The sequence below is a fragment of the Xenopus laevis genome, chromosome 1L (assembly GCF_017654675.1).
Source record: "Xenopus laevis strain J_2021 chromosome 1L, Xenopus_laevis_v10.1, whole genome shotgun sequence".
Lineage (NCBI taxonomy): Eukaryota > Metazoa > Chordata > Amphibia > Anura > Pipidae > Xenopus > Xenopus laevis.
The window spans coordinates 116,039,893-116,066,239 of NC_054371.1; the positions used below are offsets into that span (position 1 = coordinate 116,039,893).

Genomic DNA, 26,347 nt, shown 5'->3' on the forward strand with positions numbered 1-26,347 from the left:
AGCTGTCCCAAGTTATGTGACTTGTGCTCTGATAAACTTCAGTCACTCTTTACTGCTGTACTGCAAGTTGGAGTGATATCACCCCTCCCCCCCCCCCCAGCAGCCAAACAAAAGAACAATGGGAAGGTAACCAGATAGCAGCTCCCTAACACAAGATAACAGCTGCCTGGTAGATCTAAGAACAACACTCAATAGTAAAAACCCATGTCTCACTGAGACACATTCAGTTACATTGAGAAGGAAAAACAGCAGCCTGCCAGAAAGCATTTCTCTCCTAAAGTGCAGGCACAAGTCACATGACCAGGGGCAGCTGGGAAATTGACAAAATGTCTAGCCCCATGTCAGATTTCAAAATTGAATATAAAAAAATCTGTTTGGTCTTTTGAGAAATGGATTTCAGTGCAGAATTCTGCTGGAGCAGCACTATTAACCGTTTCATTTTGAAAAAATTTTTTTTTCCCATGACAGTATCCCTTTAACTGAATGCAGAAAATTCAAAGTGACAGAAAAAAAAAATAGTGAACTGATGGATGCTGGCATAATATAAATTGCACACAAAGGGCTACCAGGGAAAGTATATTACCATCCCAAGCATTGAAGCAAACAATGATTTGTTGGCTTGGGTCTTTAAAAGAGGACTGACTTTCTGGATATCTGACCAGTAACGCATTGTGCAATTTGTAGATGCATTCATAAATCACATGCGTCGTTCCACTTAAAAACCACATGGCATTTAAAACAGAAATGGTGTATACAACAAACATAGATTACATACACACATCAATACAGGAGTTATCTGTATATTAACAAAAATCATTTAGGCTTTTTCCATCAATCAATGAAATCTAACACATTGGCATTTAGGGAGCAATAATTAAAATATAGGAGTAATTAGCAGAGCAGACCAGGCTTATAATTATTCGTTTGATAGAGAGTTAAATACAGAACAATCTCATTGGTTATAATGAAAAATGTACTTCAGTAACACAAGGTCACAGAGGGAAACAGAAAAGAGATTATGACTACCAAGAAGCAACACAAATCGCTTAAAAATAAATAAATACATAAATCTATGAAATGAGAATAGGAATGGTTTTGTGATTGGGACCCTGGAGGCAGTGTCCAGAGTACCAGAGCTGGTGTGATTGGTTCAATTTCAGCCCGCTACAAATATAGTGATATTTTGCACTGAAATATTGGATATTCATTCTTTTTTACACTACAGCCAATGGTCACAACACAAACTGAGAACATGGGGGGTGGGACTCATTGAAAAAAAAAAAAAAGAGAGAGAGAGAGAGAGAGAGAGAGAGAGAGAGAGAGAGAGAGAGAGAGAGAGAGAGAGAGAGAGAGAGAGAGAGAGAAGAGAGAGAGAGAGAGAGAGAGAGAGAGAGAGAGAGAGAGAGAGAGAGAGAGAGAGAGAGAGAGAGAGAGAGAGAGAAAAAACTGCTTGTTGAATACTGTATTGGAAATGTGTTACTTGCTTTTGTTTGCATTGTCCTTATTACATGGAAAATAGCTGCATGCAGTGACATATGACTCTAGCCTCACAGATAAGAACGAATACGAAAGCCCATAAGTCTGTTTACGACAGAAATGACACACTAATGACGCCACTGGCAGAGGGGGAGAGGGGCATGTCTCACCTCTGAATGTACTGCTGGATACAGTCAAAGCTCCCCTGGGGACTGTCTCTGCCAACATTTGACAGATAGAACGTGAAAGTCCGTATTTCCGTCGGGCTCTCAGGCAGGGGAATGGTGATTTGCTGTAATAAAGGAGACAAGTGAAGGATCAACAGTATGCAGAGAGCAGCTAGCTAAGCAGAGACAACTGTGGCTGGCTTGTAGATAAGCACAGGTATAAACAAAGGTTTCCCTCTTTAATGGAGTTAAAACGGTCTTCCTGCATTTCATTAAACAGGAACAAAGTTCAGAAGTCACTTAAAGCAGTGGATTCTGTTTTTTTTTTTTCGGTTCAAGTTCCTTCATTGTTTTCTTGGTTTGACCCTTTACCACTGTGCTTCCCAGTTATTTGGGTGCATCCCTGTTCGGGTCTCTTAGGTTTGCCTTAGTTACTTGTAGCTCTTCCAGAAAAACAAAGAGAAAAGCTTTTGTAATCAACAAGATTGCACAAAACATGCTGTACTTTACTTAATTCCATGCACACATTAATTAAGGGCATGTTTCTTGATTGATCTGCTCCATGATAGCTCTCTCCATATGTTTGTTAAAACTCCAAGACTTGTGACAGCCACCCTGTGTATCATTTAATCTTGCTGCAAATGATTTATCCTATATAATAAAGTTGAAGTGTCTCTGCGTCCGTGGGATTGCGCTACTGTGCATGTGTCCCACGGACCGTCTCTGGCGCTACTGCGCATGTGCCCCACGGACCGTCTCTGGTGAATTTTCTACATATGTTCTAGCGCCCGTTAATTTAACGGGCTTAATGTCTAGTTTTTATATAATATACAAAAGCCATGAATATCTTGTAAATTATATCCTTATAAACTGTAAGTTCTGATGTCATCAGTTATAAACGGTGATTTCTGATGTCATTTCTGTCACATGACTCACTGAAACTTGTATATTATAATAAATAAAGTACCCCCAGTTGCAAAACATGAGGATATTAGAAGTTACCTCGGAGTTCCATGACCTTGATAAAAACACTCGGCCTTCAGCCTCGTGTTTTATATGGTCATGAAACTCCTCTGTAACTTATAATATCCTTATATTTTACAAGAGGGGGTACTTTATTCACTGTATAATACACACTTCACAAAGTGTTGATCATATCTGATCTATTGCATTGAACAATGGGTTGCTTTGAGTGACAATATAAACTCAATTTGGAATGGGTACTGTATGCACCAGTCCAAGAAATGCTGTTGTGTTCAGTAAACAGTGTCTCTCAATTATCTCTCAGTGTGTTAGTGCAATGGCACATGGGATATTGGTTGCCCAATATTAATCTAGTCTACCACTAGCAATAAAACATATCTTGTTTTCTTTCCCCATGGACTAAAAAGCAGATTGCTGGTGGGAAAGCACACACAGCTCAGTTTCTTCACGAAGAAAGAAGCAGTGCTACGTTTCCCTAGTGCGATTTGCATTTTTAAGAGGTCAGAGGGCTATACTTTTACAAGGTTTTATAACACAAGAATCTCCCTGTATCTAATGGCTCTTGGGGTATTTTCTCCATTGACGTAGATATGCTAGCGAAGAGAAGATAATGAGCTGCTTCCCGTCCCTTTATATGTGTGCACAAACAGGTACTGGATCGGCTTTGTGTATACACACACATTTTGTTGCCACAATCCACTGTGAGTGTGTGTGCACAAGTGTCCTTGGAAGGTAGCATGGGTGATTTCAGGTACATCTGAGCAGTCTAGAAAACCATGTGCCATCAGCAAAATGCAATGAGAGACACAATGTGAAGCATCCAGAACAGCATGATTAAAAGTGAGAATAAGATTTGTTTGTTTCAGTAATGACGAGATGATGAGCCATGCAAATCCAGCAAGTTCCTTCGAAAGGATAAATTAAACATTAGAGGTTACAGAGGTCAGCAGAGTGTAACAAAGGTTTCCTAGGCCTTTCCTCCAGGTACATACTACATGCACCCCCCACAAAAAGGGTGACAGGACAAGAAAGAGTGAATTGTTTAACTAACCCCTCATGCAAACCTTATCAGAAGAAAATGCTGAGGCAAAGGAGCCAAACAGTGTGCAGAACAGCAACCATCCAGGCGCCTGTACATTTACCTACATGGTAGGTAAGCAGAATTGCTGCAAGTCTATAATATACACTCAGACATATTTTCAATAGTACGAATTAACTAATAAGTCCTGACCTTTCCTATACAGTTGCACAGCCTTAGTGTAAGACACATTTAAAAAAAAAAAAAAAAGAAAAAAAAAAAAAGCAGAATTAGGAAATGCCCTGATTATTCAATCCATGTGGAAGGATCCTGTGATTTTGTAACCATCTTTGGAAAGTGTCCCAATGCATGCTTTAAAAATAAACACACAACACCCACTTTATTTGACACCATTCACATGTGCAGTGCAACGCCATCAGTGTATGCATAACAGCACTCAGAACACATGGGAGCCATACATCATTTTTCCGTTCGCACATAACCATATACTTATTTACTTAGCAGAAAGAACACAAACTGAGTGGCACAGCACAGAGCACAGCATGAAACAGACAGCAGATGGATGACTGGCTGCACACAGAATTCACAGGCTAAACATATTAATGCTGATACAGATGGCACAATGAACCCTGACAGAAAGACACCTTATGCATAATCCTGGCACACAGAGAAAGAGCACAAAGATGACACTTTAAACATTTATTTACAAGTGTGGCTTACACGAAGCTTAAAATTATATTTGATATAACATAATCACAAACCGTACTAAAGCAAAAAGGATTTAAAATAATAATATTTTAAATCTCCCACTCTAATCTGGTTACTGTGCAGTTCTGCCCGGCAACTGCAATGTTAGAAGCAAGACAATTTGCTGCAGAAATAGGTGGGAAAATCAGGTTGGGAAAAAGAGGAAAGATCAGAATAGGAAAGGTAGAGATAATTTAAGAACATTAGGGTACTGCCATACAAGTATATATTTGCTGCCCACAGTAAAACAGCACTGCCTCGGACAAGTCGCCCTAAAATGCCTTCCCCTTGCCTAACCTCCAACCGACCACAAATACAACACATTAAGCTGTTTATAGATACAAAGTTGAAAGAAAATTTGTTTTGTACGGTTTTTTGGACTGTGTGTCCAAAAATGGCAATTTAGTCGATTAGATTCTGTCGGTTAACGATATTTCTGCATGTATTGATATCAATGGGCGACTGTCACTACTATTTGTCGGACATAACTTTTGTACAAATGCGGTCATGGCCAGATCTAAATGGTTAATTGCAGGTTGGAAGATTGTGCTGTACAATTGCTCAATCGGAAACAGACATGGAACAGGAGAGTAGGAAAGCAGATAGGAGCATGATATTAAAACTAGTAAAGAGACAGGTCAGGCGAGATGGGAACAACGAAAGAAATGGCTGAGAACAAATGTAAAGTAGTGAATACAGAATTTTGCATGCATGTATAAAAAGAAATGTGAAAAAAGACAGAATAAAAAAAAAAAAAAGACAGATGAAAGCTGTGCATGAGAATAGGAGATACTAAATAGAAACGTGTAGATCAAGTATAAGAAAAGGAGTCAGAGGGTAGGGCTGGAAGCTGGACTGAAATGAAAAAGAGTAGAAGAGAAACACGAGAGGAATAAGAAAGGCATGATAAGATGGAACAGTAGAAGAAACAGCATAGCAGATTGAAAAAGGCTTCCCATGGGTCACATATTTACATAGTTAATTTGGGTTCTTAAGCTAAACGAAGAAACTGAAGCGACTCCATGTTTGGTCCTTGCAATGGAGATAAATTAGATTATCATTTAAAATAAAAAAATCTCTTACCTGTGAACAGTCTTTGTAAGCAGGAGTCAGTTATGCAGGGGGGATAAACTATGCAATGAAGATCATTGTGTAAGGAACAGTTACACAAAAAATGAAAGTGTTTTAAAGTAATGAAAATAACATGTAGTGTTGCCGTGCACTTTTAAAACCAATGTGTTTGCTTCAGAACCCCTACTATAGTTCATATAAACAAGCTGCTGTGTAGCAATAGCTGAAATTGGGAAAAAAAGCTATATGACACAGGTTAAATAGTGGATAACAGATAACATCATTATGTTCTACAGAGCTCATCTGCTATCTGCTGTGTAACCTGAGCCTTTTCTTCTTTGGATGGCTGCCCCCATTGCTACACAGCATCTTATTTATATAATTTATAGTAGTGTTTCTGAAGCAAACACAACAGTTTTACCAGGGCAGGGCAACACCACATTATATTTTTATTACTTTAAAACACTTTTAATTTTTTGATGTTACTGTTCCTTTTATGACTTCTTGAAGTTTTTCTATTTTTATAGAGTTTTCATAAAATCCAATCATTTTGATTTCTGACTGAACTATTTTGCCTATGCATTGGGTTCTTCCTAAAATGAACACAGATGCAAATATTGCTTAATTGCAATCAGAAAAGTTAAGGAAATTAACTGTATATATTTAAGTTAAAAAAAAATATTTTAGTTGCCATGAAAAAAAAAAAAAAAAAAGATCTGTCACTTTAGATGTAAGAGCCTTCTGCAATCTTGCCAAACAAGACTTTAATATGTGGTAAGCTGTATTATATTGTCAAAACATGCAAAAATAGAACAGAATTGAGATCCAATCCATCATTGCCTTTCTTTGAATACAGTTGCTATGGTAGCAGCTCACATTTTCACATAATAAAATAAAATTGGATCACATCATTTGTCCCAGTGAGTTAACTTTGGATCAGTGATGACAAGCAGTTGCCATTGAAGTGTATGGCAGGAAGTCTGAGAGGGGAAAATAAGCCAACAGAGCAAAAAGCTTGTGTGCTAAGGTATAACGATGCAATGGTCTCACTGGCAAGCTGACCCACAAGGCGCTTATATTCATCAGGGCACCTATTGTATTTATAATACATTTACAAAAGCAAGAAGGGGTGATGACCCTGCAGATGGGGTGCAACTTGATATAAAAGTTTTTTAAAAAAATAAATAAATAAACACACACATTTTTGGTGCAAACCAGATTTATTAGTTTCATCTAAAGAAAAAGTGATCTCTGCCCTTTTTATTAGGTGATTCAAATTAGAGGTGAAGGTCAACACCATAGTCATATCACATGCGTAAAAAAACTGGGTTGTGTATCTGTCTTATATAATGTTCTCTGTAGAAATCTGCTTTAAGGTGGCCATACACGGATAGATCCGCTCGTTTGGCGATGTCGCCAAACGAGCGGATCTCCCTCCGATATGCCCACCTTGAGGTGAGCAATATCGGGCTGATCCGATCGTGGGCCCTAGGGCCCAACGATCGGATCCTAGCGTTCGCCAAACGGGCGGTCGGATCGCGGGACCGCATCAACGAAGAGATGCGGCCGCGATCCGACAGGATTTTTAATCCCATCCGATCGAGATCTGGCCGACTTTCTGCCAGATCTCGATCGGGGAAGCCCGTCGGGGGCCCCCATACACGGGCCAATAAGCTGCCGACACGGTCTGTCGGCAGCTTTTATCGGCCCGTGTATGGCCACCTTTAGTTGGAAAAGTGGTATCTGTTAGTTGGAAAAGTGGTTATCTGTTTACAAGACACATAACGGAGTTTTCTCTTTTCCCTGTCTGTGTGGTGGGAAATGAAGAAATAAAAAGGTATCACCTTGCAATTAGATAAACTGGAAAAAAATTCAGTATTGTAGCACACAGTCTTTGTTCAAAACCCAAATCTATTACAATTACTATGGTTAACAAACTACTCCAGTCTACACCAAAAAGATAAGAGGGGCGTAAAAACTATTAACATCTTAAAAAAAGAATTCATTTAAATTCTCACTTACCCCTTGGGAGCCTTGGAATCGGATGGCTGGCTTTAGCTTTAGAGATGCCTGGAATAAGAAAAAGAGTAACATTAGTGCAAACATTATAGTATACATAAACTGTAGTCTGGTTTTACTCCTATATAGGGTTGACACCTTTTTATGGAAAAAAATACCGGCCTTCCTATATATTTATCTTTTTTCCCTATTAATAACATTGGGATCAACCATCATTTTTACCGGCCAGGTGGCAACCCTACTCCTATATATATGTGTTCCATATTTTTCAAACTTCTTGTATCAAAATCTGACCAGTCTGAATAATTATTACATAGAATTTATTAGTGCAGAGTACTTTGAATCCCACGTTTGCTACAAACACACCTTTCCAGATTATGTTATCTATCAAGGCCTATAGTTCATAAATTGCCGGTACGTATTTGTGAACATTCCCTTTGACTAATGGTGTTATAGCACTAAAGCTTTTCTAGAAAGTATTGAGAAGTTTTCCGTTTGCAATTTTGTAGGTGTGCAATACTTGACACTGCTGCAATAAACACAACAGATGACTAACTTTAATCAAAGAACCTTAAATATAAGTAATCAATTGCATAACTATTACATTTCCTTACCCTTTAAGTTCCAGCAGAATTTCCCATTTCATTTGCCAGGTGTTTTTTGAACATTTTGTGCTCTCTCATTTTAGGGGTATTTCCTGCAGGGGATTTTTAGTTAACCTAGGAAAACTATACATTGTTGTTGTTTTTTCAGGAGAACCTGAGCTTTTCTAAATCTGCCTGAGTTTTGGTGTATTTCCACCTCTGGAACAAGATTTAGAGCTCTTAATACGAAAAGATGCAATCTTTCATGATATTGGGATTTATACCTGAAAAATAAAACAAAACTTCCACTGAATTGGAAAGTCTCAAGTGTCTGGAAGGGCCAATGCCAGATATGTATCGTTTTATGGAGATTTCTGACTTCCATAGATCAAAAACTGCCAGTAGCAAATCATCATATTTTCAAAGCACTACCCAGAATATCGCGTACTTTAGATTACAAAGGTAAAAAATAAGAGATAAGATGCTAGAAAGTGGAAACTTTGAGGTGATTTTCAGGTTTCTCATGAAACTGACAAATTTGGTAAAGCATTGCGACCAAGATGTTTTGAATAGAAAGACATGGCTAGCCATTTTGAATTTGGCTGCATGTGTACTTATATAAACATATATGGTTCCCTGAGGTAATCCTACTGGTCCAGGGTTTTTTGGCTTTGGAATCTAAAAGTAATGTTCAAAAAACATCTACAATACAAAATTCTGCTGACACTCAGGACACAACGTCCATATTTTAGCATTCTAAAAAAATTTTGCCATGGATTTTGCAAGGGAAAATATTGGTGATCTTAATTTCATTTGTTGAGTCTTCCAAATAAAGGTACATGTATAGGATCCATTATCCAGATGTTCTGGACCTGGATTATTCTGGATAAGGGATCTTTCCTTAATTTGGATCACCATACCTTAAATCTGCTGAAAATCATTTCAACTTTAAATAAACCTAATAGAATTGATTGCCACCAATATAGATTCATACAGCTTGGTTTGGAATCAATTACAAGGTAATTACCAGGTTATGATTACAGTAAAAGGGGTAATCACTTTTAAAAATCAGAATTATTTGCTTAAAATGGTAAATAGGGGAGATGGCCTTTCCATAATTTGGAGCTCTCTAGGTAATGGATCCTGTACATGTATTTGGATCTTCTTTGTTCTATAGTACTGGCTTTGGTCCTGGGAGTGTACATAGGAATGTTTCATTTAATACAGTAATATAAAACAAGGTAAAATAAATCAAAGGGTAGATTACTCCATGAATAACGTCTCCAGCAGGCAAGTGAGTTTTTTTGCAAAACAGAACTTTGCTTTACAAGAAAACAACACATTTTACTCAACACATACCAAATCCTAACCTGCAAACCCTTAAACTGCACCCGACTCAAATCTGCAATAAATTGCCATTTTAGGACCTACACCCAACCCGTACCAGCATTGTCTCTCGCTGTATGCTACTTTTGTTCATGTCTCTGATAACAAGAATCTTCAAAAGCAGGGTAGGAGTGTACTTCCCCAGTCTGACCCACACCAAACCTAACCCGCAATGGTTGGCCAAATTTCCACCTAAATCCAAGCAATCAATGGACAACCCGTGGGCCACCACAGGTCCCGGTTAGCCTGCACATCACTAGTAGACCCAATTTTGGAACTTCTCTGAAAGCTAGCAATCATTCCTTTATTTGAAGAAAGCAGTAAAAATTGCTGCTGAACCATGCACCAGTTCCACAATAACCGGCACTAGATGACTAACTTGCAGTCAGTGGCGCCATCTGTTCCAAAGACCACCTGCTAAGAAATCCCCATGAGAGAAGTCTTGCAAGATTCAATGAAACGGACAGTGTGTAGAAAGTCATCCTGAAAGTACGTCATGGCTTAAAATGTCACTCCCTGAAACTTTCTAGGCAAGCATCAAGCCACCAATTAATCATTTTCTTTCAAAAGCTTTAAAAAAAAACAAGAAAAAAAGGATTTTTTTTTTTTTTTTTTTTTTTTACAAGACACCTGCCAATAATTTAACAGCAATACAATAAACTACAAAATGCACATAGTCAGAACAAAACTAATCTAGGAATATGCTTTGCAGCAGCTTTAACAAGTAACAGGTTTAAATAAGTTTAAAATGTTTTTGTTTTTTTTGTGTTAAGTTTGACATGCCTGGTTTAGGAGGCTCACTGGCTCAAAGCTAACAACCCCGAATGTCTTGTAAATAAATACAGCTAGCAATCAAAAACTTTAGTTTGTGACATGTCTAAAGCTGCAATAAAGATGAGGATGCGATGCTGTGTTGAAATGGTGTGCCAAAAGGCACCTCCAAAATTTTTATTTGTGCGGAATGTGGCCCAGACGTTTCAGGAGCTACCTGCTCCTTTCTTCAGTGGGTAAGTGCACAATGATACAAACATAAGCATTGTGCACTTACCCACTGAAGAAAGGAGCAGGTAGCTCCTGAAACGTCTGGGCCACATTCCGCACAAATAAAAATTTTGGAGGTGCCTTTTGGCACACCATTTCAACACAGCATCGCATCCTCATCTTTATTGCTACTTGGATATATCACGTCGGGTCACGTGACTGGAGGAGACGCTGAGCTGTTAAGTCACCACACATTGTAACCAAGTTTCGTGAGTGTAACAGTTTCTTTATTTTCTTTGACATGTCTAAAGCTGGCCATAGATGTTGAGATTTTTAAAAGATCAGATCCTGATCGCGAGACCACGATCTTCTCAGAACGATCGTACGATCGTACGAATTTACCATCAACTAAAAAGACCAATTTGCCAGGAAAACAAAGGGGAGCTGCCTGCTTGGCCCTGCAAACATAGATAGATTGCACTGGGACCGACAAAGATTTTTTGACCTGGCCGATCAATTTCCTGACAGATGTCGGCCGAAAGATCGTAAGATGTACGATCGTTCGAATCCCACTAACCGCATGATAATTTCGAAGGATTGGTCTAGCTTCCCTAAAATCGGTCGTTCGGCAAGAAGAATCGTCGTCAATACTAGCAGTGCTTGACCTGAAAACACTGATGTGCATGTTTTGAGTACAAGAATCACCAGTAGTGGGGCAGCTGGCAGGGGTGTTTTTGGGGCGATCCTCTGGTGGCTGAAACACATGGGGAAAAAAGATCTTGTGCCATCAGCTGTTGGCCACGGACGGAATAAGTGCAAGGAAAATAACTATACATTTACCTCTTAAGATTTCTATTTGCCAATTAAATGAAAGCAAAAGTGAAGAAAAAGAAAAAAAAAAGACCACTGAATGCTGAACCTGATTGCACGGAACTGTAGAATACTGTTCCAACCCTTTGCTAATCTACTAACTAGGACATAAACTGCAGTTGCGACTTCCCATGGCTGTTGTGGTAGTCGCAGTAACAAACAATATTAAAAATAAAACCCCAAGCATGAAGACCTTTGCCAGGGCAAATGAAATAAAATAGACATTTAAAAACAGGAAAGTTACAAACATCTTCTAAATGTTGCTTGAAAGTACAGTAGTTAAGGGGCATCCCCCAACACCTAAGCATTTAACTACTTAGGGACTAGAAGCTGCCAGCATATCCAATAGTTGTTAAAATGAGCCAGTTTCCAAATACAGGCCATGATGACTCTGTCCATGGCTTTTTAGTGCAGTTTTTAACATATGCAAAAACAAAAATATAGGATGCTTGACCTCAGTGGTAAAGCGGTGATGCTCAGATTAGCAGATCCTACTGATTGGAGTATAAAGCACAAATCAGACTGCTAAAATATCATAGCTTGTGCACTGTCTGAAACTATAACAGAACTTAAAACAAATGCTAGACTTTAGTGTGATTGTATATTTGCTTGTGTGTTTATATCCACAATTACAGCAGAATTTGAGCATGAGATTTTCTAGTAGGGTTGCTCTGTCAAATACAAAAAAGTTTTTGGGTGCACTCCTAAGGCTAAATTATAACAGATTTTAAATACAATGGAAGTGCTCCTGACCTGGCCAATTAATCAATGCCGATTCCCTGGTCCCGTCTAAGTAATTCAATAAATATGCAAGTGCATGTATTTTAAAATGTAATTTAGCCTTAGGATTGCACCCACAACCCCCCTTTTTTGTTATTGTTTCTATGTACTATATTGAGAGTGACATTTTAAAAGAGCTGTGGAGTCTGAGGCAATTTGGGGTATCTGGCATGGGAGTCGCCAAAAATGTACCGACTCCTAATAACTTTAAATACAAGCAATCAAATCAGATTTTAGAGCTTCTATGAAGGAGGATATGGCAGAAACAAATCTGTTTCTAAGAATAATACTTTAGTTAGTTTGGATTGTATTTAAAGGGGTTGTTCAACACATTTTTCGGTTCAGTTGTCTTCACCAGAATTAAAGACTTTTTCCAATTCTATTCTATTTTCTATGCAACAGTTTTTATAATATTGAAGTGTAAAGTTCCATTTTTCAAGTTCTTTTGTTCTTCTAGAGCAGCTCGGGGGGGGGGGGGGTCATAGACTGTTCTAAATTGATACATTCTTATCTCTGTCCCTGCTGAGAAAAATCCCTGAGTTTCATTAAATATAATCGACACAATAGTTGCCAATATGCTTCTGAGAAATATATGAACTAATGAAGCAAAATATAACAGTTCTGAATCTGCACCTGTATCAGTGAGCTGCCAGACTGAAACACCAGAGACAGGAACATTAAAGGGAACTCCACAAAACATATCTTAAGCTTTTTTTTTTTTTTTTTTTTTTTAAAAAACAATTTTAAGCAACTTTACAATATAAATCATTTTAAAAATATGCTGACTTTTCATGATTTTTAACGGTTTCTGACAGTCCCCTAAGCCTTGCCCCCTGCTCTACTGCTGATCTTTCTGACTACTTTGTTGAGCTGGCTGACTACTGTTAGTTTGTATCAACAGCCAGCTGTCCTCAGCCTGCATCCACCAAACCATACAGTTCAGGCATGTCCAAAGTCAGGCCCGAGGGCCAATTGCAGCCCTTTTTCAAATATACACCAGCCCGCAGCCTCCGTCATGAAATTAAAAATAATGAAGCATAGTTTACAGTACTGGCACGTCATTAGGTCTGTTGACAACTTCATCCTAAAGAAGTATGCGAGAGTGGCGTGTCACTATATATATATATATATAAACATTCACAAAGTACCTGCACTCCTTCCTAGAGTGGGTGCTTGGTCAATCAAAGTATACAAAGTTCAAAGTGGACCAGCACACCAAATCTTCAATCAAAAAGAGGTTTATTTCAACATCACTCTAGTGTCCATATGTATCTGGAAAATGCCAGCACAGCACATATACTGGTATAAGGTGCCTGGGGCACAGCTATGTATTAGTATTTACAATGGCTCAAAAGAAGCTAGCACAAACAGGAGTTATGGAGAAAAAAAGGTTTTTATTTTAACAGAAAAAAAAACTAACTTTTCGGCTAGGTCCCTAGCCTTTGAGGTCCTGTGTGTGCTAGCTTCTTTTGAGCCTATATATGTCTACCTAACATATATAAACCTAATATATAAACAAATTATAATATATAAAATGTGTTACTTGTTTAGTAGTACCTGTTAGCTGCATGAAAACAAAATGTGATTGCCCTTAGTCACCAGTTTATTATATTACGTATTAAGTATTTCAAGACATAAGGAATGAAGCTGGAAAAAATAATCTCACAAATTAAATGTATGTGTTCACCTTAAGGGCACCGGGCACCTTTTTGAGGTGATATAATGAATTTAAATAAAGTGCACAACACAGGTAATGTAAAAACAAAAATACTGAATGGAGGTTAAAAACAAAAGACTAGCTAAAGAGAAATTCTCAGACTTTAGTTACTGTGGTATTTGCTCAAGAAAATTCTGTATGTTAATCCATCATTAAGAATAGATATATTTTCAGGCAACTTAGTCCCTTCTCACGGATAGAGATTTGCAGCTAGTGCTACTAACAGTAAGCTCGTTTCTTCAATGGCATGCCTCTTTAGTCAGGATGTAGATAATTGCTTTGATTTTGAAAGTGCCAGTAAAGTCTTAGTGAAAAGTAAATAGTAACTATGGTTTAAAAAGAAACAAAAGAAGAAAGGTCAACCTTTTGCTCATACAATTAAGATATCTTCTTGGTTTCTTTAAAAGGGGCAGTCCCCCACCTTCAGTATGTTATGGATAGTCCTATTATTGGCAACTTTTCAATTGGATTTAATTAACCTTACCCCCATTAAAATAAATAAACAAATAATCTATTTCTCAAAAAGATAAAAAAAAACACATTTTCATGACAAGTTTAAAAGGATACTGTCATGGGAAAAAAAATTTTTTTCAAAATGAATCAGTTAATAGTGCTGCTCCAGTGGAATTCTGCACTGAAATCCATTTCTCAAAAGAGCAAACAGATTTTTTTATATTAAATTTTGAAATCTGACATGGGGCTAGACATTTTGTCAATTTCCCAGCTGCCCCAAGTCATGTGACTTGTGCTCTGATAAACTTCAATCACTCTTTACTGCAAATTGGAGTGATATCACCCCCTCCCTTCCCCCCCCCCCAGCAGCCAAACAAAAGAACAATGGGAAGGTAACCAGATAACAGCTCCCTAACACAAGATAACAGCTGCCTGGTAGATCTAAGAACAACACTCAATAGTAAAAACCCATGTCCCACTAAGACACATTCAGTTACATTGAGAAAGAAAAACAGCAGCCTGCCAGAAAGCATTTCTCTCCTAAAGTGCAGGCACAAGTCACCTGACCAGAGGCAGCTGGGAAATTGACAAAATGTCTAGCCCTATGTCAGATTTCAAAACTGAATATAAAAAAATCTGTTTGCTCTTTTGAGAAATGGATTTCAGTGCAGAATTCTGCTGGAGTAGCACTATTAACTAATGCATTTTGAAAATGTTTTCTGATGACAGGATCCCTTTAAGTTATTGTGTATGCAAACACACACTTTGCTAAAACAGCACCCAGCACATAAAATTCCAATGTACACGTGAAAACCATTCCTTTAGGGTAGGGAATTCGAGTAGACATACCATAAAGTAAAAGCATGAAGCCAAAAATATCAGTGAAAGCTATAAAAATAGTAGTAGTGCCCCTTTAAGTTCCTCAACACTGAAGGGAAATTCTTATTTTCTTCACTTCCTCTCATGAATGAAATATGAGCTGGTAAAGAAACTTTAAGCAATATCTGCCAAGAAGTGACAGTGGTTGATTCAATAGTCTTCAGTATCTATTACTAATCTTTTCAAAGATATTGTGGTAACATTGCCTTGCAGATCTTTATATGGGCTACCCATGCACAATATATTTTCTTGTTTTATTAACTAAAGGGATTTACACAGGCAACTGCAATTAGTTGAATTTTTCAAGGGAAAAAAGCCCAAAGTAAAACCGTGCACTAACTGGCACAAATATGGCAGCCCCCTCATAGAGGCACATGGGGGTCAGATGGGTCATGTGCCTGATTTTATGGCAAAAGACATGATAGATGTGAAAGTTTACTTTCTGGTGTTAGTATCTCAGTCAGTATAAGCCGTTAAAAATGCCATGTTACTCCCTGCTTCCAAAGTTAAAAAGCAGGCAGGCTAAAATACTAACAAGCTGAAAGCAAAAATTATATATAAAAAAAAAAGGATGTGCCTCAATTGCCATATCACCATGCACTCCTCTACATTGTGCACTGGCAAATCACATTTTCAGATATATTCAACTGACAAACCACCAAATATCCCTGGTACAAATATAACAGTCTGTCCAACATATACCTGGATGTATATGGCCAGTCTCAGCCAAGCTTCTCAATCTTGTGCAGACGATTCTCACTGTTTAATGAAGAGTATCTAAAGTCCCCCTCAGCTGGTCATTTGAAAAGAACAACACAAACAACTTAAAAAGGGGGGGGGGTATAACAAACAGGACAGGGACTAAAGTGCATATCATGTCACTACTAAATTTAAAAAAAAGTTATAAGAAAAAAATGCAAATATTCAGCATCCTTTTAACCAGAGGTTCTCCTGTGGCTGCTGCTGCCTAATTTAAGTCCTACAGAATATAGAATCTACGTTCTGCAGCAGTTCCTGGTTTGGAAGCAGAGAATCGTTTTGTAAAGTTGCGCCTCCGCTACCAGCTCGTTTTCCTGCCCTTAGGCAATGACACAATTTGCTAAGTGTAGTGGGTTTTTTTTCACGAATAGCTTATTTATTAACTGCACTGTGCAATACTATTTGTATGTTATTTAGGTGATTATATTACAACTTTGGTGCATTTTTAGCCATTTATTGCATTTTCAGCTATGTGTAGGTGTTGTTTGCTTGTTTCTGTCCGTAAAAATTTGGCCAACCCAAAATAATCAAACTGATTATTTATATATATATATATATATATATATATATATATATATATATATATATATATATATATATATATATATATATATATATATATATATATATATATATATATATATATATATATATATACATACACGAATAAGATCCGCACTCACAGGACTTATGAAAATTATAGAAAATTTATTGCGAAAGCCTAACGTTTCGGCCTCCTCCGAGGCCTTTTTCAAAGTAACAAATACATACACACAAATGCTTTAAATACCCAGATTGGCGGGAAAAATATATTTTTTGGCCAATTAGAGATGACGTATCCACCCCATCATTAAAGTACGACAAATATACAAATCCCAGATAACAAAATAATTATCACAAATCACTACATAAACATAAATAATATAACAAAAACCCACTTCCTAATACCATGTTAAAAACGTTTTAAAACCAAGTATTAAGTAACATTATATCACTACCCCATTTGTTGTTAAAGTTGTTACCATAGTTATGACTTGTTACAAAAATATCAAAGTTTGAATAAGGATGGAAGGTCTGCTCAGGGGCTCACTCCACACACATATATAGATATATATTCGTATAACTATGCTAATATCTGAACCTAGATAACATCACAGTGATTCCATATAAAGTGTTCAGGTAACAGCCGTATTAACCCTCTCTCTACCGTTTAGTATCATAATATCCCAATGTTTCTCTCCCCATCACTAATTAATTGCTAGGACCTGGTAAGTGTACTTCCCATCGATATACCCATTATTAATGAACCCTTTATTGATATACCCATTAATGTTCGCTGGGGGGTCCGCGACAAACAAAAGGGCATGTATTCACTCTAACCCGATGATCTATATCAATATAACCTGATATTCAGGCGTGTATTCATTGTGCTTGTGCGTCACATTGCTTCAGTGTATAGCACCAACACTCCTCCGTGTATAACCCTACAAAGGTTAAAATATAAATATGTTAATGTAAAAATAAAAAGATTTTTTAAATGTGAGTACCCCAAATCATATACTATAATACACCTCAATCTATTAAAGTTGATCCTTAATAAACATATGTACCTGTGAACATGAAATACAAATGAATAAAAAATTTAAAATAAAAATAAAAATACAAATCCATATAATATGCCCCTAGTGTCCAGAAATCATAATCCCGGTGTATCAGTCAATCTTCATTAACCCTATAGTGTCCAAAGAAGAATAAATAAAATCATGCCTTAATAGGTGCTAGTCCGAGAGAAGAATGTCCTCTGTGTGGCCGCTGCCCCCCCAGTCGATATATCCGGCACCCGTCCTCTATTAGTGTTCTCCCATCGCAACGGTAAAGCCACACAGTGGCGAGGCAAACCCAGCCCCCACCACCGCTGTGAAGAGCATCCAGAGGGACAAGGTACCCCAAGACAGGGTACAAGCCGAGAGACGCCGCAAGAGGCCAATGCGCCGCAGATGCATCCCAGCGTCAGCCACCGGCCATCCGCGAACACAGACCTCCCGCTGGTAAGTGTACACATATTAAAAAAAAAAAAACCTCATTTGCTTACGGCTCACAGTCCAAATCCCCTTCAACTGTAGGTAATAGAGGTAATTACATCATGCTCCCAGCTCATACTTCAACACCTCTCCAACTGTCGGTAGTAGATGTAATTGGATCATGCTGACGGCTCTCAGCTCAGGACATTTATCCAAATGTGGGTAATAAGTGTAATAGGAACATGTTTACAGCTCATTGACCGGATCACCTCTCCAATCACGGATAGTAGGAGTGAATGTAAAAGGGTCATGCTTACGGCTCACTGTCCGGATCACCTCTCCAATTCCGGATAGTAGGTGTAGTGGGACCATGGTACAACCCACAGATAGTTCCTTGTGTCAGGTGGCGAGTCCCCTTTCCAGACCATTAGAGACCTCTGGGAGAAATCTCGGAACGTCAGTCCAAATTATGTTAACCATGCAAATCCAAGTATTAGCATTTTGGTAAATTCATTCGTTTTCATACTTCAAAACTCACGGGTGCCCGGCTTAAATTAATCCGATACAGTCCTCCATGAAGCCAGCACTCTCGATAAAATAGTTTCAAACGCCTGGGTGCAGTATCAACAATTACAATCTCTGCATACACGAATAAGATCCGCACTCACAGGACTTATGAAAATTATAGAAAATTTATTGCGAAAGCCTAACGTTTCGGCCTCCTCCGAGGCCTTTTTCAAAGTAACAAATACATACACACAAATGCTTTAAATACCCAGATTGGCGGGAAAAATATATTTTTTGGCCAATTAGAGATGACGTATCCACCCCATCATTAAAGTACGACTTAAGTACGACGAATTACTTAATACTTGGTTTTAAAACGTTTTTAACATGGTATTAGGAAGTGGGTTTTTGTTATATTATTTATGTTTATGTAGTGATTTGTGATAATTATTTTGTTATCTGGGATTTGTATATTTGTCGTACTTTAATGATGGGGTGGATACGTCATCTCTAATTGGCCAAAAAATATATTTTTCCCGCCAATCTGGGTATTTAAAGCATTTGTGTGTATGTATTTGTTACTTTGAAAAAGGCCTCGGAGGAGGCCGAAACGTTAGGCTTTCGCAATAAATTTTCTATAATTTTCATAAGTCCTGTGAGTGCGGATCTTATTCGTGTATGCAGAGATTGTAATTGTTGATACTGCACCCAGGCGTTTGAAACTATTTTATCGAGAGTGCTGGCTTCATGGAGGACTGTATCGGATTAATTTAAGCCGGGCACCCGTGAGTTTTGAAGTATGAAAACGAATGAATTTACCAAAATGCTAATACTTGGATTTGCATGGTTAACATAATTTGGACTGACGTTCCGAGATTTCTCCCAGAGGTCTCTAATGGTCTGGAAAGGGGACTCGCCACCTGACACAAGGAACTATCTGTGGGTTGTACCATGGTCCCACTACACCTACTATCCGGAATTGGAGAGGTGATCCGGACAGTGAGCCGTAAGCATGACCCTTTTACATTCACTCCTACTATCCGTGATTGGAGAGGTGATCCGGTCAATGAGCTGTAAACATGTTCCTATTACACTTATTACCCACATTTGGATAAATGTCCTGAGCTGAGAGCCGTCAGCATGATCCAATTACATCTACTACCGACAGTTGGAGAGGTGTTGAAGTATGAGCTGGGAGCATGATGTAATTACCTCTATTACCTACAGTTGAAGGGGATTTGGACTGTGAGCCGTAAGCAAATGAGGTTTTTTTTTTTTAATATGTGTACACTTACCAGCGGGAGGTCTGTGTTCGCGGATGGCCGGTGGCTGACGCTGGGATGCATCTGCGGCGCATTGGCCTCTTGCGGCGTCTCTCGGCTTGTACCCTGTCTTGGGGTACCTTGTCCCTCTGGATGCTCTTCACAGCGGTGGTGGGGGCTGGGTTTGCCTCGCCACTGTGTGGCTTTACCGTTGCGATGGGAGAACACTAATAGAGGACGGGTGCCGGATATATCGACTGGGGGGCAGCGGCCACACAGAGGACATTCTTCTCTCGGACTAGCACCTATTAAGGCATGATTTTATTTATTCTTCTTTGGACACTATAGGGTTAATGAAGATTGACTGATACACCGGGATTATGATTTCTGGACACTAGGGGCATATTATATGGATTTGTATTTTTATTTTTATTTTAAATTTTTTATTCATTTGTATTTCATGTTCACAGGTACATATGTTTATTAAGGATCAACTTTAATAGATTGAGGTGTATTATAGTATATGATTTGGGGTACTCACATTTAAAAAATCTTTTTATTTTTACATTAACATATTTATATTTTAACCTTTGTAGGGTTATACACGGAGGAGTGTTGGTGCTATACACTGAAGCAATGTGACGCACAAGCACAATGAATACACGCCTGAATATCAGGTTATATTGATATAGATCATCGGGTTAGAGTGAATACATGCCCTTTTGTTTGTCGCGGACCCCCCAGCGAACATTAATGGGTATATCAATAAAGGGTTCATTAATAATGGGTATATCGATGGGAAGTACACTTACCAGGTCCTAGCAATTAATTAGTGATGGGGAGAGAAACATTGGGATATTATGATACTAAACGGTAGAGAGAGGGTTAATACGGCTGTTACCTGAACACTTTATATGGAATCACTGTGATGTTATCTAGGTTCAGATATTAGCATAGTTATACGAATATATATCTATATATGTGTGTGGAGTGAGCCCCTGAGCAGACCTTCCATCCTTATTCAAACTTTGATATTTTTGTAACAAGTCATAACTATGGTAACAACTTTAACAACAAATGGGGTAGTGATATAATGTTACTTAATACTTGGTTTTAAAACGTTTTTAACATGGTATTAGGAAGTGGGTTTTTGTTATATTATTTATGTTTATGTAGTGATTTGTGATAATTATTTTGTTATCTGGGATTTGTATATTTGTCGTACTTTAATGATGGGGTGGATACGTCATCTCTAATTGGCCAAAAAATATATTTTTCCCGCCAATCTGGGTATTTAAAGCATTTGTGTGTATGTATTTGTTACTTTGAAAAAGGCCTCGGAGGAGGCCGAAACGTTAGGCTTTCGCAATAAATTTTCTATAATTTTCATAAGTCCTGTGAGTGCGGATCTTATTCGTGTATGCAGAGATTGTAATTGTTGATACTGCACCCAGGCGTTTGAAACTATTTTATCGAGAGTGCTGGCTTCATGGAGGACTGTATCGGATTAATTTAAGCCGGGCACCCGTGAGTTTTGAAGTATGAAAACGAATGAATTTACCAAAATGCTAATACTTGGATTTGCATGGTTAACATAATTTGGACTGACGTTCCGAGATTTCTCCCAGAGGTCTCTAATGGTCTGGAAAGGGGACTCGCCACCTGACACAAGGAACTATCTGTGGGTTGTACCATGGTCCCACTACACCTACTATCCGGAATTGGAGAGGTGATCCGGACAGTGAGCCGTAAGCATGACCCTTTTACATTCACTCCTACTATCCGTGATTGGAGAGGTGATCCGGTCAATGAGCTGTAAACATGTTCCTATTACACTTATTACCCACATTTGGATAAATGTCCTGAGCTGAGAGCCGTCAGCATGATCCAATTACATCTACTACCGACAGTTGGAGAGGTGTTGAAGTATGAGCTGGGAGCATGATGTAATTACCTCTATTACCTACAGTTGAAGGGGATTTGGACTGTGAGCCGTAAGCAAATGAGGTTTTTTTTTTTTAATATGTGTACACTTACCAGCGGGAGGTCTGTGTTCGCGGATGGCCGGTGGCTGACGCTGGGATGCATCTGCGGCGCATTGGCCTCTTGCGGCGTCTCTCGGCTTGTACCCTGTCTTGGGGTACCTTGTCCCTCTGGATGCTCTTCACAGCGGTGGTGGGGGCTGGGTTTGCCTCGCCACTGTGTGGCTTTACCGTTGCGATGGGAGAACACTAATAGAGGACGGGTGCCGGATATATCGACTGGGGGGGCAGCGGCCACACAGAGGACATTCTTCTCTCGGACTAGCACCTATTAAGGCATGATTTTATTTATTCTTCTTTGGACACTATAGGGTTAATGAAGATTGACTGATACACCGGGATTATGATTTCTGGACACTAGGGGCATATTATATGGATTTGTATTTTTATTTTTATTTTAAATTTTTTATTCATTTGTATTTCATGTTCACAGGTACATATGTTTATTAAGGATCAACTTTAATAGATTGAGGTGTATTATAGTATATGATTTGGGGTACTCACATTTAAAAAATCTTTTTATTTTTACATTAACATATTTATATTTTAACCTTTGTAGGGTTATACACGGAGGAGTGTTGGTGCTATACACTGAAGCAATGTGACGCACAAGCACAATGAATACACGCCTGAATATCAGGTTATATTGATATAGATCATCGGGTTAGAGTGAATACATGCCCTTTTGTTTGTCGCGGACCCCCCAGCGAACATTAATGGGTATATCAATAAAGGGTTCATTAATAATGGGTATATCGATGGGAAGTACACTTACCAGGTCCTAGCAATTAATTAGTGATGGGGAGAGAAACATTGGGATATTATGATACTAAACGGTAGAGAGAGGGTTAATACGGCTGTTACCTGAACACTTTATATGGAATCACTGTGATGTTATCTAGGTTCAGATATTAGCATAGTTATACGAATATATATCTATATATGTGTGTGGAGTGAGCCCCTGAGCAGACCTTCCATCCTTATTCAAACTTTGATATTTTTGTAACAAGTCATAACTATGGTAACAACTTTAACAACAAATGGGGTAGTGATATAATGTTACTTAATACTTGGTTTTAAAACGTTTTTAACATGGTATTAGGAAGTGGGTTTTTGTTATATTATTTATGTTTATGTAGTGATTTGTGATAATTATTTTGTTATCTGGGATTTGTATATTTGTCGTACTTTAATGATGGGGTGGATACGTCATCTCTAATTGGCCAAAAAATATATTTTTCCCGCCAATCTGGGTATTTAAAGCATTTGTGTGTATGTATTTGTTACTTTGAAAAAGGCCTCGGAGGAGGCCGAAACGTTAGGCTTTCGCAATAAATTTTCTATAATTTTCATAAGTCCTGTGAGTGCGGATCTTATTCGTGTATGCAGAGATTGTAATTGTTGATACTGCACCCAGGCGTTTGAAACTATTTTATCGAGAGTGCTGGCTTCATGGAGGACTATATATATATATATATATATGCCACCGCCGTGGCGTTGTCCGACCGAACTTTGGGCAATTTTTTCTGCGAAGGCTAGCAAAGCCATTCTTATGGCCCTTAACTCCAGAATATTGGAGGGAACCCGAGCCAAGTCCCGCTGCCCTTGAGCAGACATGCCATCTAACATTGCGCCCCAGCCTGTTTGAGTGGCGTCCGTGGTTATAACCATGAAGTCGGGTTGTGCCAACGGCAACCCTTTTGACAAATTCTGCGGCCTTAACCACCACTCCAGACTTGCTTTTACATGATCTGGAACAAGAAGGGACTTCCCCATCTTGGGAGGATTGCTCTCCCCTGACTTTAGAAAGAAAACTTGTAGAGGTCTCATGTGCCATCTTGCCCAACGCACCATCTGTATTGTTGAGGAGAGAAGACCGAGGAGGGACATACATTCTCGGACAGATACTTTTGACTTTTGTTTGAAGGATTCCACTCTGTCTATAATCTGCAAGATCTTTTGGTCCGGAAGAGAAACAGTCTCTAGAACTGTATTCAACTCTGCGCCGAGAAACAGCAAAACCTGTGTTGGCACTATGTGGCTCTTCTGCCAATTTATTATCCAGCCGTAATCTTGTAGAACTTCGACTGTCTTGTCTCTGCTTTCCTTTGCTTCTTTTTCTGAATTGGCGACCAACAGAATATCGTCTAAATAATGGAAAGCCGATACTCCTTCCACTCTTAACAGGGCTATCACTGTTACCAGTACCTTTGTGAAAGTCCTCGGAGACGTAGAGAGGCCGAACGGTAGGCACGTGAACTGTACATGCTGTCCCTGGACTGCAAACCGCAAGAATTTCCTGTGGGACCTGTAGATCGGCACATGAAAGTATGCGTCCTTGAGGTCTAACTTGACCATCCAAGCTTGTGGAGGCACTGCAGCAATTATGGAGGAGATAGATTCCATCTTGAACTTCCTGCAATTTATGAACTGATTCAATGGACGTAAATCCAACATTGGTCTGAAATCTCCCGATGATTTCCTGACTAGGAAGAATCTTGAGTAAAAACCTTTCTGCTGCTGCAGACAGGGTACTGGCTCCACTGCTCCTATCTGTAGAAGCTGATCCACATATTCCCGAAAGATTTGACTTGCTCCCTGAACATTCGGGATTGACGAAACACGAAACAGATTGTGCTTTGGCATCTTTGAAAACTCCAATCGGTATCCTTCCTTTATAACTTCCAAAACCCAATGATCTCGAATTCTTTCGACCCAAACCTCGCTGAAGAGTGCCAGTCGCGCTCATACCTCGTAGGCTTGAGTCGGCCTCATCTCATTGTATTCTGTTTGAGGAAGTTCTGAAGGAGGTATTCTTTCTTGCCGCTTGCGGTGGCTCTCCTTTAGCACTCCTCCAAGATGTCTGTCTATGCTGTGACTTGCCAGGTCTATATTGCCTAGCACCTCGAAAGGATCTATTCCCAGGAGATTCTGACCTTTGTCCTTGTCGTCTAAACCTTTTCTCCTGCGGCAGGAACACACTCTTGCCACCTGATGCCTTCTTTATTATCGAATCCAAGTTTTCTCCAAACAGTCTTCCACCTTCAAATGGGAGTTGACACAAATTTGTTTTTGAGGCAGAATCTGCAAACCAGGGCTTTAGCCACAGGGCCCTCCTAGATACCACAGAGAGAGCCATGGACCTTGCTGCCAAATGAACTAGATCCAGTGAAGCTTCAGCAACAAAATCCGTTGCCACCTTCAAATCAGACAACATTTCACGTAAAGTTGATCTTTTCACATTGGTAGCTACTGCTTCCTCCAAGTTACTGACCCATATTTTCATGGCCCTTGAAGTTGAGGTCAGCGCCACTGCCGACCTACAACTATCGCCGTATCAAAACCTGATTCCTCCTCAGAGGGAACCTCCCCTTCCTCAGATAGATCGGATTGGATATATGCAGGATCATAGAGTTCCTCTTCCGATACTTCTGAAAGAGAATCATATATAACTTCCCTTGCTCTTTTTTGCTTTCTAGTTACTCCAGATGTCGACGCTTCTTGGACCCCCTGCACTACTGCTTGTTTAATTATAGAGACTAATGTATCCAACTGGGGAAGTGAAGTAGTCTGAGGATCCCCTGAAGAAGGTTGAGCATCAGTGGAGGACTGCTTTCTTGAATGAAGACTTTCAGCTTTAGACATTTCAGCAGACACAGAGAGACTAGAATAAAATATAATCCTATTAGCCTCCTTACTCTCTTAATCAGGCAGAATAAACAACTTGCCTTATGCTTACCTAGAGACTTTAGGCTGAACCCCTTTCCCAGAGCCAGGCTGTTCCATACTGGACAAGCAAAAATCCTAATAAATTCTCTGCTGCCAAATACAAGCGCACCTCTAAGAGCACCAGCTTACTTTCATCAACTGCACCACGATCCGTTCGTTACTGTGACGTCAACTCAGAGCGCCATCAGATTTCCAGCGCTCCCTGCTTAAGAGCGCCGCACCCGGAAATGACGTCAGCCGTGAAACGCAAGCGCCTCCGCAGTGGAACGCAATAGCGCAAACTAACCCTGGCTCTGGGAGGGAGACTTCCGGCGCGCACTTCCGGTTACCAACACCAGCGTGTAATGCCTCTGCTACTCCGTGCGGCCAGGAAATCCAAGCGGTACTGCCTAGAAGCCGCTATAACTCACCCCTCTCACGGCCAGCTATGTTGTCGGCCTCTGTTAGGTGAACTCCGTGACCCAGCCTTTCGGTCCTTCTCCGCAGCGATCCCCTCAGGGGAGCAATTTGGGAGGCAGGGGAGAAGAGAGGGACACCCCTGGAATCGGTAAGCACATCCATGGCCTATACAGGAAAAAAGACAATGGGGATGGTAGTAGGCGGATGTTATAGCCTAATGGGGTTAACCCTTTCCTGTCCAGTGGCCTGTAGGGCAGGAATACTCATATTGGTGAAGTGCTGCCATGGGTGGCTTGGGAAATTTAGAATGTAGGGTTTTTTTTCTACCTTATGCTATGTGGGCGATAACATGCTAGAAAGTGGATGCTTTGAGGCAATTTTCCAGTATTTCATCAAAACCAACAATTTTGGGAAAGTATTGCAACTCATTTGGATCTGCTTAAAGTGAAATGTAAACGTGTGGATTTTTCAGTAG

General features: G+C 39.3%; 1 protein-coding gene across 1 annotated transcript in view; it reads right to left on the reverse strand.

Annotated features, from left to right (window-relative positions):
- ell.L (elongation factor RNA polymerase II L homeolog) overlaps positions 1-26,347 on the reverse strand; it is a 73,092-nt gene that overhangs the window by 24,384 nt on the left and 22,361 nt on the right. The window contains exons 2-3 of the mRNA XM_018256197.2: positions 7,507-7,554; positions 1,647-1,768 (exon numbers count right to left, since the gene is read on the reverse strand). Of these exons, the coding sequence (XP_018111686.1) occupies positions 1,647-1,768; positions 7,507-7,554 (170 nt within the window). The remainder of the gene's footprint in view (positions 1-1,646; positions 1,769-7,506; positions 7,555-26,347) is intronic.